The sequence below is a fragment of the Chiloscyllium plagiosum genome, unplaced genomic scaffold (assembly GCF_037043375.1).
Source record: "Chiloscyllium plagiosum isolate Xiang-an unplaced genomic scaffold, Cpla_swu_hap1 HiC_scaffold_10, whole genome shotgun sequence".
In the NCBI taxonomy this organism is placed as follows: Eukaryota; Metazoa; Chordata; class Chondrichthyes; order Orectolobiformes; family Hemiscylliidae; genus Chiloscyllium; species Chiloscyllium plagiosum.
In genome coordinates, this window is record NW_028270148.1 from 98,503,721 (window position 1) to 98,522,768 (window position 19,048).

Genomic DNA, 19,048 nt, shown 5'->3' on the forward strand with positions numbered 1-19,048 from the left:
AAGTTCCCGCAACAACTTATCTCACTTTGTGTTCTTGGAAACTTATGCCTTTACTGTATCATTCTGGTCACATTGCTTGATTTGCTTCTCCTTAATTTGTCCACCATTTGTAACTAGTATTTTCTTTGAGTGTCCCACTCCACTTGCAACTCAGTCTAAATCTGACTGATCATACTATTGTGCACAATTTCCAGTCAATACATTCCAAGGCCACTGCTTTTCCCTTCCCACCTGATTTGTTCATATCTCTCATCCTGGTGCATTATTTCAACAGACTGAGAGTATGTATTTCCTACAACTGAATGTTTAGATGTGCAGTGTCTATCTTTTCCTTGTGAGTAAACCAGCCATTCTTCAGTGCTATATCGTTACCCTTGAATCCTCTCCCAAATCTTTCAATACTTGGTTCTGTTAAGAACAAAAGCTGCCGGGTTGCAATCTTTGCTCCTGTCCTTCCCAATCCCCTGTGTTCACTCATCTTTGTTTCCCTATTCTTCTCAACCTGCCAGGTGACCATTCTCTGCAATATGTCTCCCAGAAATCCTGAGAAGTTCGTCCTGACTCCAAGCAATTCACATTACTGTGATTTTTTTCACAAATTGGTCGACACTTGTGGTTTCAGTTGTACTCTGTCTTGGTACAAAACACATTTTATCTGACCACGTTAACTTTCTTACCTTCTCTGGACAAAAGGAGCATCTGATTCAGTGGGGCAATCCTTTCACACAGAGGGTGGTACGTGTATGGAATGAGCTGTCAGAGTAAGTGGTGCAATATTTAAAAGGCATTCGGATGGGTATATGAATAGGAAGGGTTTGGAGGGTTATGAGCCAGGTGCTGGCAGGTGAGATTAGATTGAGTTGGGATATCTGGCATGGACGGGTTGGACCGAAGAGTCTGTTTCCGTGCTGTACATCTCTATGACTCTATAACCACAGATGCTGGAGCTCTGAAACAAAAAGAGAAATGGCTGGCAAAACCCAGCAGGTCTGGCAGCATCCATGGGAAGAAAGCAGAGTTAACATTTCAAGTCTAGTGACTTCGTCAGAACACACTTTATTAGCATTCTGATTCATTTATCCATGATGAACAGATTTGTTCATCAAAAAGTCCTTGAACTGCAGGCTTCCATTACTCATTTATCTATTTATGTAGCTCTTCTAATAAAATTAAATGGTTTGCATACTGACACATTTTTATTTCTTTAAACAGACATTTGATTTGCAAGTCAAGCTCGGAGGATGGGTCAGTTGGTGAGTATTATTTCATTTTGGGAATTACTGATAAATTGTTTGACAAAAAGATTCTCCATTTTCCTTTTTCATCTATCAATCAATCCACTTCTTTATTCATGTCTGTCTATTTACATGTCTGTTCATCCGTTTGCTAGCTATCTATTTGTTTAATTAATTTTATTCCTCTATTTGCCTGACTACCTACATATTTATTGTCTATCACTCCATTTGTCTACAGCTACATTTCTGTATCCATCTCTGTCCTGTTCTTTATCTGTCATTCTCTTCTCTAGATGTTTACTTGTCTATCATATATTTGTCTATGGGTTTGCATATTTTTTCAGGGTTTTTATCTTATCTACTGATTGGCATTCAAACTATTTGTTAATCTTTTATCCCTATTTATGCACCTCTCTCTTATTCTAATTTTCTTTATCCACTTTATGTCAATATCTATCTTATTTCACTTTCTGTAGTTATCTTTCTAATCGTTTCTCCCTCTATTTGTGGATGTCTCTCTACATCTATAATGAGTGAGAGTCTTTTTGGGTATATCTATTTTTCTCTCTCTCTCTGTAAATATTTTATTTGACCCACGTTAAATCCGACTCACTGTCACTACATCATTCCATCCACAGGACCTGCACTGGGTTCAAATTCCAAACCATGTCCTCAATTCTCCTTTACCTTACTCACAATGTACTTCAGCGTTTATGCCACTTAATATTCACAAATTAAGTCATTTCCTTCCTTTGGTCTGTCTGGTCTCTTCCTCTTGCTCTTTGTTGGTACAACCTGGGTTGGAGTTCTCCTTTGAACTTTAGCTGCCTTGATACATCCTGAGATTATCTTGTAGGGTCTGACAGGCATGTCCAGGGCCAAAAGTAACTATCAAAAAGGTGATGTTTATATGTTTGAGAGATAATTGGATGAGAACTTGACTGGGTGTACATGGGGAACAAGTAATCACTAAGGAGGAGTGGTTAGTGTGAGAGTTGGAATAAAGACCTGACTAGAAGAATATATACCTGAACTCTGCCTAACCAACATTTAACTTCTGATGTTTAACAGTTTTCACCCTTTCTTAAAAGTCTATTCACCAAAATCTTATTGATGTCTCAACCTTTGCCCCAACCCTGTGAAACACCTTGGGGTTCTTAATGTGTAATATGAATATAAATTTTACTCCCTAATCTGACCAAGTCAAGAAGACCCAGTAGAATATAAAAACAAGGAGGTTTTGCAACAGCAAAGTCCTGGTGAGTAGACAATTGTGCTGTAAAGAGTTATGGCTCTGACACTTTAGAAAGGATATATTCAGTACTTGAAGGAATGCAGAAAACTTTGTCCCTTGATCCAAGAATTAGATTATGAATCAAGATGAATAAATTAAGCTTGTAAATGTGGAATATTGATGAGGATTTTGAAAGGAATTGACAAACCTTTTTGGTTTGTGGGGGACGTAAGGACAAGGGAGCATAATCTTAAATTGAGAGCCAGATTATTATAGTGAAATGTTTGCATATAATACTGTAAAAGTATGGAACGTACTGCCACAAGAGGTAGGAAGTGCTGGCAGCATTAATACTTTTAAATGTTTGTTAATTGAGGCTGTGAGGCATCAGGAGCCAAGTTGGGCGGAGTTAGGATACAGATCAGCCATAATCTCATGAAGTAGTGAAACGGGTTTAAGGGTTGAAGGGGCCTCTCCAGTTCCTATGAACACCTCAGGACTCGGGTGCCTGAGCCCTTGAGTCCCAAATCTTTCTTGACATGACCCAAAGTAACCTGGTGTTGCAGTTGAATTGGTGGAGAGGATAAATTGGGGGCTGACGAGTCAATATCCTGTGGAAATGAAGGAATGGTTCAAACACCTAATTATGTACTGTCAATCATGGAGTGAGACGTTCACCTTTACTGCAGTTAATAGTAGGTTTGTATATTGTTCATGTTATTAGTCTAGTAATTCAGAACCTTGCACTAATAATTCACAGAATGCATTCAACTTTCAGAGTAATTGGGTTCTGTTTTAAAATTCAGGACAGAAAAGTCTGGTAACAGTAAATGTCATCATGAAGCTTTTGGATCATTGTAAAAACTCAACTGGCTTCCTAATGTCCTCTAGGGAATGGAACCTGCTGTTTTTAACATTGTTTGGCCTACCTATGTTCTCAGTTGCACAACAATGCCTTCTGAATTGCTGTAACCAACCACTGAAGACTGTCCTGCCTAATCAGGGTAAATATAGGACATGGTACTTCCAAACTTGGGGCAGGGTGAACATTGGTACTGAGCTTGGTCCTCAGGTCACGGTAAACCAACAATGCCACAGGAAGTGGCCATATTTTGTTCAGACACATGAGACTTTCTGTGGGCACAAATTTGAATGTTAAGATTAGTAAGTAAGAAAAATAGGGAAAGAGTTCAGTACAGTTTGACTATTTTGTGTTCTTCTTACAGGAAGTAGTGACTGCAAAAAGAAAAATAAATCCTTTTGGCAGGGATTTCGAAAAACACAGAAAGGGAATGCAGTGCGGGAACTGTGCAAAGGTAAAACTGTTATGGAGGGAGTTCTCATTCCTGCTTGTATTTGTGCCAACTGTGCAATGGGGCAGGAACTTGAGTTTAAAGCCTCATTGTTAGAGTGCCAATCCTTTGGGATTGTCCTGGGATTTCCATGAATTAAAGATTAATCCCCTGGATACTGCTTCAAGCCTCTCCCAGGAGGTATTGAATAAAAATGCAGCATTTAAGTTGCTTTGAATTTTTTTATTAATTATAGGTTAAAGTTGGAAGGAAAAAAATACTGCTCAACTGAGAGGAGCAGATGGAGGTATGATATCATTTGATGAACCCTCCAAGTTCAGTAAGAATTGGCAATCCTACCTACTGGAAGCTATAGTGGAGATCTTTCCTGTAATAAACACAGTTGCAATTTCTAGTGCTTGGATACATCCCAGAGTTTGGTGTCATTCTCCAATCACCACTGGATCTGTACAAAGCATATCTTTAAATTATTTCATTATTCATTCATGGGATGTGGAGATTGCTGGCTAGACCAGCATTTACTTCCCTTGAGAAGTTGTGGTGAGCTACTGTCTTGAACCACTGCAGTCCTTGGGATGTAGATCCACTTACGCTATTTTGAGGAAGGGAACTGCCCAATATCCAGATAAACAGGGTGAAAAATGGGGAGTTAAACTGACATCACATTCCCCTAGCATCATTATTTGACTAACTGGAATATAACAGATGAGATATATGATCAACAGTAAACAAATAGAGATAGGACATAGAGCAGTACAACACAGTACAGGATCTTCGCCCCTCAATGTTCTGCTGACCTTTTACTTACTCTAAAATCAGACTAACCTACATACCCTTCATTGTACTAACTTCCATGAGCCTATCCAAGAGTCACTTAAATGTCCCTAATATATCTGACTCTACTACCACTGCTGGCAGTGCATTCCACGCACCCACCACTTTCTGTGTAAAGAACCTGCCTCTGGCATCTCCCCTAAACCTACCTTCATATCCCTAAAAATTATGTCCCTTATGATAGACATTTCCACCATCGGGAAAGGTCTCTGACTATCCACTCTGTCTATGCCTCTTAACATCTTGTACACCTCAAACAAGTCACCTCTCATTCTCCTTCACTGCAGTGAGAAAAGCCGTAGATCCCTCCAGCCCAGGCAGCATCCTGGCAAATCTCCTCTGCACCCTCTCTAAAGCATCCACATCTTTCCTATAATGAGGTGACCAGAGCTGAACACAATATTCCAAGTGTGGTCTAACCAGGGCTCTATAGAGCTGCAGCATAACCTCTTGGCTCTTAAACTCAATCCCCTGCTAATGAAAGCCAACACACCATAGGCCTTCTTAACAACTTGGGTGGCAACTTTGAGGGATCTATGAACATGGACCCCAAAATCCCTGTGCTCCTCCACACTGCCAGGAGTCCTGCCCTTAACCCTGTATTCTGCATTCAAATTTGACCTTCCAAAGTGACTGACTTCAATTTTCCAGGTTAAACTCCATCTGCCACTTACCAGCCCACTTCTGCACAGTGTCAGTGTCCCGTTGCAACCTACAACAGCTCTCCACCAACATTTGTGTCATTGGCAAACTTACTATTCCTCATCCAAGTCATTTATAAAGATCACGTAGAGCAGAGATCCCAGAACGGATCCCTGTGGAACACCACTGGTCATTGAGTTCCAGGCTGAATACTTTACATCTACCATCACCCTCTGTCTCCTATGGGCCTGACAATTCTGTATCCAGACAACCAGATTTCCCTGTATCCCATGTCTCCTTACTTTCTGAATGAGCCTACCATGGGGAACCTTATCAAATGTCTTGCTAAAATCCATGTGCACCACATCCATTGCTCTACCTTCATCAGTGTGTTTTGCCACATCTTCAAAGAATTCAATAAGGTTCATGAGGCATACCGCGTGTCTCGGAATCCTCTCCAATACTTTGCCCACCACAGGCGTAAGACTGGTCTGTAATTGCCAGGATTATCCCTAATGGTGGCCTTTACCAGGCTAAGGATAGATAAAAAGTACAGGACAGATTTATTTAACATCATACTAAAACATTTTGATTTACTTGTTTAAAGTGTTTGGTTAAACAGTGACAGACTTAATGATAAGCATTGTGTCCTGCTCTAACCTACCCCAGTGTATGTGACTTTCCTATGTGATATGTAGAGCTAGATCTGGACCTCTGTTAGTTTCTGACCAAAGAATGGTGTATTCTGGTCAGCACTGCAGCATGAAAATTAGTACCATGCGCATCACAAAACTGCAGCATTTTAATGAGTTTACCACCATTTTAAAAACATAATAGCCTTATTTTAAAGGAACAATTAGCTAAATGACACTTTCTGTGCTGCAAGATTCTATGATGATTTACCTAATTTGTTTTTGGTTACGGGAGTTTAAAAACCCTTGTTTAGTTTTCGCTCCTCTTCCACTGAGCTTGTTTGGCAGGTCATCTACTGAAATCATATTATCAAAGCTCTTGAATAACAATAATTCTTTGTTTTCTCTCTCTCCATTGCCCCAAATCCAATTTTTTTCTTATTGACTTTTTAAAGGCGATGATGTTGGATTTGTGGCCAGTGAGATTACCATGAGTGATGAGGATCGCATTGAACTGATGATGATGGTCAAAGAAAAGATGATAACGATAGAGGAGGCACTTGTTAAGGTAATACAGACACCTCTTGCCCAGGTTAATCTAACTGATCGCCATATTAGCCAACTTACTTTACGCACTGTTTTCTTAACAGCTACTGAGTCAGAAGGTTGTGTGTTCAAAGCCCAGTCCAGAGATTTGCCTCAGACCTGATTTGTTTGTTGTATTTTGGGTAATTACGCTTGCTTTTATATTTTACTGTGTGTTATTGAAATGATAAAAGAAATGAGTTTAGATAGCAGCAGAATGACGGTAACTTTGGATAACTTTTAGTGGAAATTCTGATGTTATTTCCACAGGTAATTCCAGATCTAAATGTTAGATTTTACCACCATTTTACTACCATTTCCATCTGTGAGAATAGACTCAGGGATCTGTGAGGCAATTCTTCCAGGCGTGGTGCTTTCTAACCTGGAATACTTAATTCTGTTGTTCTCTGCTGTTATGGATATGTACTAATCAGCAACATTGCATTTATAGGACACCTTTCAAACTCTCAGAATACAGCCAATGGAGTGCTTGGTAAGTGTCATTGCTCTTGTGTTGTAGGAAAGCAGCAGCAAATTTTCAGAATGCAAGTTCCTGCAAACAATCCCTAAGTGATTCAGCTTGGAATATATGTGCCTAAGTCTCTCAAGTGGGAAGTGAAGCCACAACCTTCTGACTCAGAAGGAGTGAAATACTATTGAGCCAAAACTAATTCTAATCGTTATTAATGAAACTCAGAGTTTGATCTTTTATTCCTGGGTTTTATTACTCACAAGGAAAGTTGACTATGACTTATTTTCCAGCTCAAAGAATATGAATGCCACAGCAGGCTGTCCCTGAGCATGGATTCAACTCAATCAGCAGGTGGCGCACATGAGCCATGGGACGAGTCGTCTGATGGTGGTGTGAGTAAAGTTTGTTTTAATACTGGGAAATACTTTGGAACAAAAGACATGCCTTCATATTGCATTTTCATAGCGTCAGACATCTCCATAAATGGAACCATAATAGGTTTAGAGAAACTGTCTATCAAGAAATACTTTTTTTTGCAGCCTTATTAATCTGCACTGCTACTTCTGATGATCTGTGTCCCCCTAAATGCCTTGGCTTCTCTCCTCCATTAAAACTCATCTCACAAGTATGCAATTTGTTTTCTTTGTGTCGAAATGCATTGCCTGACCGTTATCTATATTGAAATTCATTTCCTGATTACGCATTCTGCAAATTTATTAATTCCTTCTTGTATTTTGTCTGATTTATCATCTGTATTAATTATGTCATTGAAATTGGTATCATCCAAAAGCATTAAAATTGGATTTTCAAATCCCACAGCCAAACTAGCGATGGAAATAATGAACGATGGTGATCACAGCCTGTAGAACACCACTTCCCACCTTTTTATCAGTTTGAATACCAACCCTTTACTCCTACTCCATCCGGGAAATAACTCCACATGCAATCTGCTCCTCATCCCAAACTCCACACGATCTGGCCATCATCCTTTTGGGGCAGCACGGTGGCACAATGGTTAGCACTGCTGCCTCACAGCGCCAGAGACCCGGGTTCAATTCCTGCCTCGGGCAACTGTCTGTGTGGAGTTTGCATGTTCTCCCTGTGTCTGCGTGGGTTTCCTATGGGTGCTCCGGTTTCCTCCCACAGTCCAAAGATGTGCAGGTCAGGTGAATTGGCCATGCTAAATTGCCTGTAGTGTTAGGTGAAGGAGTAAATGGAGGGGAATGGGCCTGGGTGGGTTGATCTTTGGAGAGTTGGTGTGGACTTGTTGGGCCGAAGGGCCTGTTTCCACACTGTAAGTAATCTTTAAAAAAAAGTAATCTAAATCTTTAATCTATTATGCGGTACTCCTGGAAGATTTTTTTTGAAAATCCAACTGTGTTAAATCTATTGCATTATTCTTGCCTTCTCTTTCTGTCACTTATTTGAGGAATTTTTAAAAAATTGGTAAGCATATTGTTCCTTTTTGAAAGCTGTGACTAATTCTGGTTATATTTTCAGGTCCAGATGTTTTCCCTAAAACAAAAATTGAGGCTTCCATTTATTTCTAACTGCTACTTGTTCTATGGTTCTATGGACTTGTTGTATCAACCTCGTTAAATATTGGAATAATATTAACAACCTATTCCCATTGTTAATCAATTTACAGTCAGTTCCGCTCGAATGCGGTTGTTCCGTTCTCGTGCAATCTTGTGTTATAAGAAAATCATGTAGTAGCAGCACCTTTTAAACTAATAGGGCCGGAATCACGTTATAACCAATACACACTTCAAAACTTTGCACTTATAAACAGTGTCCCCTATTTGTCAATTGTGTTATAGCAAATTTGTGTTACCGAAATGCATATTATATCAGAACGACCTGTTTATATCTGCTTGTATGAGAGTGCCTGCTACCTCTACCCTGATTTTTTTTTCTTTTTGTTATTGTAGTCTATTCAAATCTATGGGTTTATCTTCTCTAGGTCTGATTAGTTTTTCAATTATCTCCCTCTTTCTAAATCAAATGCCATTGTCTTTTATTTAATCTAATTTTCTAATGTCATGTTTCCCTCGTTAGTCTACCTTTCATTAATGTGAAGAATATATTCTGTTATTATTACCTGAGAGTTTCTCTTACACATTCTATAGTTTGTTTTTATTGATTTTTGTGAGATACCAGCATTTATAGCCCATCCCTCATTGTCTGGGAGAAGGTGCTGTGCGCCACTGTGTTGAATCTTTTATAGTTGTGTCCTGTTCAGGAGGATTTATATAGACTTTGACCACTTTGTTTTTAGTTTTCTAAACTTTATTTCTTTCCCTGCAATCCCCATTCTCACCCTTCATTATTTACTTTGTACTTTGGACTTAGTTTATCTCTTTTCCTTAAGGTGCAATATTAGTGTTATTTGTCCATAAAGTTGCATTGGTAGTTGTCACTGCCCCTCCCCCCCCACCTGCCCTCTGCCTTCTCACTCTGCTGCCCCCCCCCCCCACCTAGTATCTCTGCCCTCCATCCTTTTCCATCACCCCTCCACCCTCTCACTTTTTCCCTGTCCATTCAGCCTCCACGCTTTCTTCTGACCTACTTATCCCTTTGTCCAGTAAGCCTACACATTCCTTCCCAGTCACATTTGAAAGCTATATGTGTCTACCATGAGCTTCTTTCTAATCTGTAAAATTTGATTTCTTACCAATCCAAGACCCCAGGAGCCACTAATTACAGTATAAACAGCTGCTACCATCCGTTAGGGCATGGATATATATTCAACACGGCACATTTGATTCCATGAATCAGAAAGAGCTCTCAAATTAACTTCATCTTAAACTAAATCTTCATTCATTCCCACCTGTTCAGATATGGGAGCAGCTAGATGATGATGTCCAGGAGGTGAAGTTCAAGAGGTTCCACAAGTTAGTTTCTTCAAAGCGCAGATCAAAAAAGAAACTGATGAAAGTGGATGAACTGAAGACTTCATCTACTGGAGGTGAGCGGGGGGATATTCCATTGAAGGTTTGATATAATCTGACATAATGTATGACCAAGAATCAAATTATTATTCTGATTAAGAACCTAATTCGTACCTTAAGTGGAACCAGCTGTCACCCTAAGGGTAACTATTCTTCAATCCAAACAACACCTTTTACCAATGAGAAAAGCAAAATACTGTAGATGCTAGAAACTTGAAATAAAAATAGAAATGCTACGAATGGCAGGTCAAGTAACTGATGTGAGAGAGTCAGACAGAGTTAGCATTTCAGTTCAGTGACTTTTCAGTCCAAAACCTTTTACTTCACCTTTGTTTCCTGACCATCAGCCAACTTTCTATCAATGTGGCTTTATTTCCTCTTAGCCTATTACAGACCTCTTCCGCAATACTACTTCAAACGCTTTTGAAAAGTTTGAGTACATTACCTCTTAGTACATTTCTTCAGAAATTCATCTTACCACTTTCTAAAAAGAAAAGCTCTAATTAAGCCTGTTTAACATGATTTGGCTTTAACAATCCATGCTGGCTGTCTTTCAGTTGATCAGCGTACTTCTTCATTCTCACTATTTTTATCTCTGATTATAGATTCAATGGGTTGCCCTCAACTAATGCTGGACTGCTCGTCTACTATTGGCTTAATCTATCCTTTAAGTGCAGATGTTATGTTGGCCAATGTAGAATTGAAAAGCTGTGACCAAAGTACCTTCTACTTGCTCTGTGTCTTTATCTGGACCGACTGACTGATGCACCATTATGTTAAATGTTCAGACTATTCCCTTTTTATGATGGATGCTTTTCTAATACAATTCAATTCAAACTTGCGCCATTGTAGCAAGAAAGCAAAAATCCTATGTTGTATGACCTATTCAGAATCTGGCTGGGAGAAGATAAAAGATGAGAACTAACCCTGAGTTTGAGTTGACTCACTTCCATCAATAATCTGGAGCTTTAAGTTTTCAATATTACCCTTAAAATGGCTTGAAGTTGCTGGATGTTCTTCCATCTGGGTTAGTTCTCATCTGTCAGTTATTACTGCAGTTGGAGATAAGGGTAGTTGATCAATTGCATTTGTTTAAACAAGTTTAAACAAAGCATAATTTCATCATAAGTCTGTAGTGTTATGATGCTGACTCACCAACCTGCTCCCTTTGAATGTACCTCCACACATGGAATCATTTCCATTATCCTTTAGTATATATGAAATTTCTTTGAGTACATGCAGTGACGCTCTAGTCCTCCCTCCACCTTCACATTTATGAATAATTGGGCTTGCATCATGCATTGAGGTTTAGGAGGAAATTTGCTTTGAAACTTGTTATATTGGAATATGTAATTGACTATGAAGTACTTTCAGGAAAAGAAACACATTCAGGTAAAGAAAAGCATCAGATAAATCAAGTCAGTACTTTTTAAAAATTAGAACTTCAGCAATTTTATAAAGCAACATCTGTAAAGGCAGGTTCTGTTATATATGGTGTTGGAGTGCTGTCCCTTTACAAAAGCCAGTCATGTTGGGTCCAGTTTAGAACCAGCTATGATGGTGTGAGCAGTGTCAATAAAGTGTTAGTTCAGATTTACAATTTGTCCACCTTTGGAACTAGGAATTATGTACAAGGTGGACAAATTGTAAATCTGAGCTAACACTGCTCACACCATCACAGCTGGTTCTAAACTGGACCCAACATGACTGGCTTTCGTAAAGGGACAGCACCCCAACACTATACATAACAGAACTTGCCTTTACAGATGTTGCTTTATAAAATTGCTGAAGTTCTACTTTTAAAAAAGTACTGACTTGATTTATCTGATGCTTTTCTTTACCTGAATGTGTTTCTTTTCCTGAAAGTACTTCACAGTCAATTACATATTTCAAAAGTGTTTTCAAATGTTTAACACAAAAATAGCAGGAGCACTTTGCTATTTATGATAACTTGTTGAGTGCAAGGAGATAAGTGACCAGATAGTCTGATTTAGTGATGATGTTAGAAGAATAAATCTGTCCAGAACACGAGAGAGAGCTCCCTTGCTATATTTCAGTATTGTGCTGTGGGGTCTCTTGTGTTCCGCTGAAAGGACAGGCAGGTCCTCTGTTTAACATCTTAGCCAAAAGATGGCACCTCTAAAAGCACAGTATGCCCTGAGTGCTGTGCTGAGGTATCAACCTCGATAATGTGCTTCAGTTTCAGGACTGGAACTTGAACCCACAATCTTCTGTCTCAGGTGTGAGCACCTGCATTGAGCCATGAATAAATTTTAAAGGTAAAATGAGCAGATTGTTGCAATGTAGTCCTTTTTGTAAGGCTGGAAAACGACTTAGTGTTGTTGGCATTTTGAATGTGGCCACATGCAGACTTAAATGCCTAATCAGTGCAAGAACCTCCTTAAATAGCCCAAGGTTGTAACGTTTCTAATGTAGTTAAAGTTCCAAACCTGCACCATACTCTGTTGTTGTCTATGCTACAGCCCTTTTTGGCATCACATCATTACTACAATTATTTAATATATGTAAATGTGGCATGTAATTCTTGCTATTTTAAAGTATTGTCATAATTAGAAAACTGCGAGTGTTGAGACTATGTACTCTTAAAATGTTGGTATCATAATATGAGTTTAAACAAGCAGATGATCTTGAAAGCAAGATTCTCGCTGTCTTCACCAGAGAATCTCCTTCCATCTGCATGCTTTTGTCAGGTAGGGTCCTATTCAATGCTAAACAAGTCAAGCCTCACGTCTTGCATAAGTAGCTGACTCCTGTGCCAGAAAGTTACTGTCAGCTGCTTGTTACTTCAGAAAACTACCACTCTGGAAGGTGGCCATAAATGTTTTACTGGAGGTAAGATCTTGGAGGAGCCAGAGATTTAAGTGAGTCACTGTTTAAAATACTGTGAACACTCAGTCAACCTGTCAGCAGAATCAGAGACAGTGTTTCAGAATACTGGTCTTTCATTAGAGCTTAATTTAAGAACTGTTCATTATGTTACATGTGCAAAAAATCTGCAAGTAGAAAACCTACTGCACAACATTCCATTTCATGAAAAGCAGGTAACACAGGTTCCCACCCCAGCAAGTTCAGACAACTGAGAGTGCGACGCAGAAAGAAAAATTGTTTAATAAAATAACTGAGAACTGACTTAACTATTCTTTCCAAATTGTTTTGCAAGTTTATTTGTTAAAAGATCAAATCTATGCAGGTATGCTGATTATCTGTCAGTGAAATGAAATGAAGCTGTTGCATCAAATCTCTGACTCAACTTGTGTGTCCTTGAATAATACTTTAGAATACTGGAAGAATTAGTTCAGAGTGAGTGATCGGTTTCTTGTCTGCCTTACCTTCTGCCTCAGAAAACACTTGCGATGGGACATGTGACAAACAGTTGGACCCAATACACGATGAAAGATCGGTGAATCACATGGGGTCGAAGGCCATCAGAAAGCAGCTGTACTCGAACAAGACACTGCAGAAACAGTCTGTGGAAGATCCTGCACCTTTGGCTGTTTGCCGATCTCCATCTTCCAGCAGCCTGGAAGGGCGGCTGGGGAAGAGGTTTGTCAAACCTTTTCACACGACCGCTGAACCCAGCACTACAAGGCCCCCGAAGAAATCAGGAAAAACGTCCTCTGATTCAGAGTGTGGAGAAGACAAGTTACACAAGGTATCCCGCTCACTGACTGACAGTGAGGTGGGTAAGGGAGTAACTGTTCAGGATCAAGGGGTAAGTGTATTTTGTGGCAAAACTAATTAGTCTTAAAGGGTTATATTCACGAAGTAGGCCATTTAAACTATTGTGTTTGTGACAGCTCTTTGAATAAGCAGCCAAAGCAAAATAATTTAAATTAAAGTGAATTGCCAAAGCTTTGCAAATCTGAGGTAAAGCAAGAAATGATGGAAACATGATCTGATAGCACTTGTGAACAGAGAAATAGAATTAATGTTTCAGGACTGTGACATTTCACCAGAATTGAAAGCTGCTTTACTGAAAGAGTGGTACGGTTGTGGAATTTGTCACCAGTTGAGGTGAACCGCACTGATGCAATAAAGGGTAGGCGAACCAAACACAAGGGCAAAACCCAGGTATTGATAGGAGGCATGTGAAGAACATATTATTGGCATTGACTAATTTGTTCGAATGTTTGTTGAAAAATTGTTGATTGAGTAACTCTGTGCAATAGTAAGTGATACCATGAAGCGATACCAGATATTCAACAATATGTGTAAGTGGACAGAACAAATGAAATTAAATGCAGACAAGTGAATCCTGCTTTTCCTCTGTATTTCTATCCTGATACTTCACTGAATCTTTAACCAGTTATTCTGTGTGCTGTGTTTGGATGGGGTTGCTGGAAGAACCAGAACTTGGAAATCTCAGAGTGATGAACCTATGTGATTACAGTCGTGTTTCTCATAAGAAATTTTAACCCCTGGTGGCCCGATAGTGAGGTGTCTCCTTGCTGCTTTTCAATCTTGAGTGGCCAAGAGCTAAAGTTCCTTTTGTTTTGATGCCCATAACTTCAATGATTGTGAATTTCACATTATAGACCCATTGCACCCGACTGCAGAGATTGAGGTGCATTTGTTTACACGCTATGGATTTCTGATCTCCTTCCTCTTGAAGTGACTCCTGTCGCCGCAAATTGCCAAAAATCACAACAAGGTCCCACAGACAACATTAAAATTGCCGAGAGATGGTTCCTGTGCACGCTGCCAGTTGTTCCATCATTGTTACATGTGGGATCTTGCTGTATCCCACTCGGCTGCTAAATTTCTCTACATCACACCACTGATGATATTTCACCCCTGGTTGTTTGAGGTGATTATGCTGGGCCAGCTTCATAAATGCAGGTAGAAGTTTGATAGAACTGAAGAGCTTGCTGGGTTGTTAAGATTCTACCATATTGGTGCAGGACTGGAGTCACCTACAGGTAGGTTTCTTTCCCTCAGAGTATTAGTGAACCTGTTAAATTTTTACAACAGTTGGACAGTTACTTTTGCTGATGCTTGCTTTTTATTACCAGACTATTAAAACTGAATTCAATTTCTCAAACTGTCGCAGTAGGATTTGGGCTCTCATTCTCTGGATTATTAACTCAACCCTCAGGATTCCTACTGCAGTAAAATGACTACTGTGTTTCTGTACTACATATCAACATGTTTAAGATACAGTATAACAATAGGACGTTGTCACAATAAGCGTGCAAATTGGTCAATAGGAACGTGGCCTAATTTGCTAACCATAATTCACTGTTCAGATTTTTTTTTTTTAAAAATGTACTCTGATCTGTAGGATTACCACAGTTTGCTGGAGAAATATTAGATTTCCATTGAGTTCCATCCATGAAGTGATGATGTTTTATTCTACCCACCAGAACATTGGTAAAGAAGAGGTCAGCAATGAGAAAATGAACACAGCAAAATCCCCCACAAATTCACGGAAATCACTGAGCAGGAAAGTCAAGTCGGTGAAAGAGACGGTGAGGAGAAAGATTACAAAGACGTACAGTGGTACTGCTCCCCCCCACGTAAGTAAACCCACCTTTGCTTCATCTCTTTTTAAGACCCTTCTCCAAAACCTCTGTATGACCAAACGTTTCAGTCACTTCTCCTAGTTATCTTTCCTACACCAGCTCAGCATTTGTTTTTCCTCATGTCAGCATATGGAGTGTCTTGTGACATTTCTTCCCACATTGGGAATGCAGAAACAGAGGAATATTTAGACTCTTGTCCATAATTTGCCACCTTAGTTGGTCATGGTTGATCTATAATTTCACCATCCCATATTGCTTAGTTAAAAAAAGCCATCTCAGAATTAAAATTGAGACTTGATTTAGCATGCAGTACCCTTTGTGGAAGCCTCTTCCAGATTTCCGTCATCTTTTGTGCATTGAATTTTTAATAACTTTGTTTTCTTGAAAGGAATAGCCGCAGTTTACACAAAATTATTTCTTTTTCTTCATTCGTGGGACGTAGACTGGTCCAGCCAACAAAGCCTATATTGTTTGTCCCTGGTTGTCCTTGAGAAGGTGTTGATGAGCTACTCTTGAACTACTGCAGTCGATTTGCTGTAGGGAGATCCACAATGCCATTAGGGAGGGAGTTGCAGGATTTGGATGCAGTGACAATGAAGGATTGGTAATACATTTCCAAGTCAGAAAAGTGAGTGGCTTGGAGGGGAACTTGCAGATGGTAGTGTATTCACTGTCCTTGACTTTCTGGATGGTAGCATTATGAGTTTGGAAGGTGTTGTCTAAGGGTCTTTGGTGAATATCTGCAGTGTATATCGTAGATAGTAGTAGCATTGGGTACTAAGTGTCGGGAGTGGATGTTTGCGGTTGTGGTGTCGATCAAGTGCGCTGCTTTGACCTGGATGGTGTCAAGCTTCATGAGTGTTGTTGGAGCTGTACCCATCCAGGCAAGTGGGGAGTATGCCATCACACTCCTCACATGTGCCTTATAGATGGCGTACAGGCTTTGTCTGACCTGCTCTTTTAGCCACTATATTTATTTGGCAAATTCAGTTCAGTTTCTGGTCAATGCTAAGTTGCAGAATGATGTTAGCTGCATTCACTGCAAAGCCCATTATATCTTCTCTAAAGTGTAGTACTCGGAACTAAACAGATCACCTGAGGTGTAGTCTAATCAGGGCTGTACGTGCTGCTGCATGACTTCTATCCCTTTGCATTCTAGTTTCTTTGATGTGTAAGTATTCCATTAGATGTTTAAATTATTGTCGATACCTGTCTGTGGCTTTTTAATGGTCTATGCACCTGGACCCCTCAAACACTTTGAATCTCTGTTATTTTAGCTTTTTGGAAGGTACCTGATTTCAAGTGAAATTATTAAAATTGGGGGAGCAGTGTGAAGAGTAGAACAAAAGGGTGGAAGAGATTTCATAATGTTCAACCAATATGATCCCTTTCTCCCCAGTTGCCTTCTGAAGGAGTGATGTCCACTGCTCAGATTGAAGATTCAACAGATAAGTCTATCCAACCAGACAGGCCCAAGCTGACTGGCGGTGGCTCAGTAGAGAGTCTGCGGAGCTCCTTGAGTGGGCAGAGTTCAATGAGTAAGTGTTAAGCTTCTTGAGTGTTGTTGGAACTGTTTGGTTGGCTAAATCTCCAAGGTGGTCCTGGAGGATTCAGAAATTGAAAATTAATCTTCATGACACTGTTAGAAGCAACCAGGGAGAAAAGTCATAGTAATGTTTAATATTCTTTTGTCATTTTCTTTGGAAATTTATTATAATCAGTTGAGATAATAATACAATAGGATAGAAAGAGTCTTTGATTTTCACTTGAATTTTCAGTTAAAGGCGCAATGTCATGGGGATGGGTTATTGATCGGAATGGAGGAGAGGGGTGTCACAAAGTGAGTTACTCGCTGTAGGATTCCTTGTCTCTGATCTCTTTTAGCCACTTATATTTGAGGTACGAGGTCATGTGATTAAATCTCCAGAAATCCCAACCAAAATTGACAATCCAATTTTCAGCAGGTGTCTGTATCTTGATGTTTTTCAGTTCACAAATAGGAAGAGAAACAAACTGTTAAGTTACAACACACTGACTCAAAATGGGAATCATTAAAATATATAAGTAGACCCTGGTTTTCCTGCTTAGACCCTTGAGTTTTATGATTTTCTGGCCCTAGGCATCTGCATGAAGCTTAGGCCTGAAATTTCAGGTAAGAAACATGATCACAGTTAAAGTCTTCAGAAAACTGAATTGGTAGCACATGCCACTGAGATGTTCTCTCCAGAAACCTTAAGGGATGTCGGTGAAATGTGCCTCCACTTCAGAATTCAACCTACAGGAGCGAGAGTTTAGGATTCTTCATTTCAGAGAAAAGGAGGTAGAAAGTCAAATTTAATGCTGTTACACAAGGCCTACTCCCACTACTATTGTAATGGTTTTTTGCCTTTTTTTCTTTCTTTCATCACCTGGACAAATACGATTCCCATGTGTGCTGAGGAGAAATACCTATCCTTAGACTTTTCTTTTAATCTCTTTAATAAGGCCAATTCTTTTGCAAAGGATAAAAGGAGTTATGTTACTACCTAAAGCTTTGAAGGATGCATTGGACATTACCCTGTGCCTTGAAACCCATATCTCTGGCAAACCGAAGTCAGATGTTACATTTCCTAATAATAATACTTGACATGAAACCGGGAGCAGAGAACATTTAGGCACAGGAAAGGGGAAGGATTAGACCTTACTTTGTACAATGTGAATTACAACAATTAAAAACACCCACTTTCCTCTGTTTCAGGTGGTCAGACAGTGAGTACCACAGATTCATCAGCCAGTAACAGAGAGAGTGTGAAATCAGAAGATGGTGAGGATGAAGAATCTGCTTACCAGGGACCGTTCTGTGGTCGAGCTCGGGTCCACACTGATTTTATTCCAAGTCCGTACGATACGGATTCACTGAAACTTAAGGTACTTCTAAATTTATTTTCACTGTCGTTTTTGCATTTGTAGAAGGGATGGAGAGATTTATCTGCCATCCTTGGTCAAGTGTATCTGCTATCCAGCTGGTTATAACTAGATTAGGATAACTTTGCACATTTTACACTTTGAAGTTTTGTCGCCACATTGGCACCTCAGAAGCTGTCAGTCAACCCATCACAACTGTTGGTGTTGGCTCCCTGAGCTATCCTAATTAATTCCATTCCCTTGCATTTCAGCATGCCCCTGTATTTTTTTTTTACCAAAGTTTTATTTATCTATCAACAAACACATCGACCTGGACCCAGTATACCGGCCACTGCAGCGGACAGCTGGAACTGACAACTGGAAGCGGCAGAGACAAACTACTATAAATGCCAGAGGAAACATCACAGAAGCGCTTCCCAAGCACTGAGGATGTCACCTAGACAGGGGACGAAACGTCTGCAACACAAATTCCCAGCTCGGCGAACAGAACCTCAACAACGAGCACCCGAGCTACAAATCTTCTCACAAACTTTTATTTTTAAAGCTATTATGAATTCTCTTTCTGCGTAGTGGATTCCTTACTCAATTACTTGGGAAATTGTTTCTCTCTATTTACACTTTCAAAAGTACATCACAAATTTGAACTCTATCAGTGCTCTAATAAAAGAGGCCTGATTTCTCCTTGCAACTAAAACCCCAAATG

At 39.7% G+C, this 19,048-nt stretch overlaps 1 protein-coding gene across 8 annotated transcripts in view; it reads left to right on the forward strand.

Annotated features, from left to right (window-relative positions):
* Nucleotides 1-19,048, forward strand: part of sash1a (SAM and SH3 domain containing 1a) — a 130,240-nt gene that overhangs the window by 87,256 nt on the left and 23,936 nt on the right. For 7 of the 8 annotated variants that reach the window (XM_043696467.2, XM_087991572.1, XM_043696465.2 and 4 more), the window contains 10 exons: nt 1,213-1,253; nt 3,696-3,785; nt 6,346-6,458; nt 6,927-6,968; nt 7,238-7,339; nt 9,786-9,915; nt 13,261-13,631; nt 15,283-15,435; nt 16,841-16,979; nt 18,179-18,348. In XM_043696467.2, coding sequence (XP_043552402.2) covers nt 1,213-1,253; nt 3,696-3,785; nt 6,346-6,458; nt 6,927-6,968; nt 7,238-7,339; nt 9,786-9,915; nt 13,261-13,631; nt 15,283-15,435; nt 16,841-16,979; nt 18,179-18,348 — 1,351 coding nt within the window. The remainder of the gene's footprint in view (nt 1-1,212; nt 1,254-3,695; nt 3,786-6,345; nt 6,459-6,926; nt 6,969-7,237; nt 7,340-9,785; nt 9,916-13,260; nt 13,632-15,282; nt 15,436-16,840; nt 16,980-18,178; nt 18,349-19,048) is intronic. The other variant, XM_043696466.2, reaches the window with a different exon arrangement.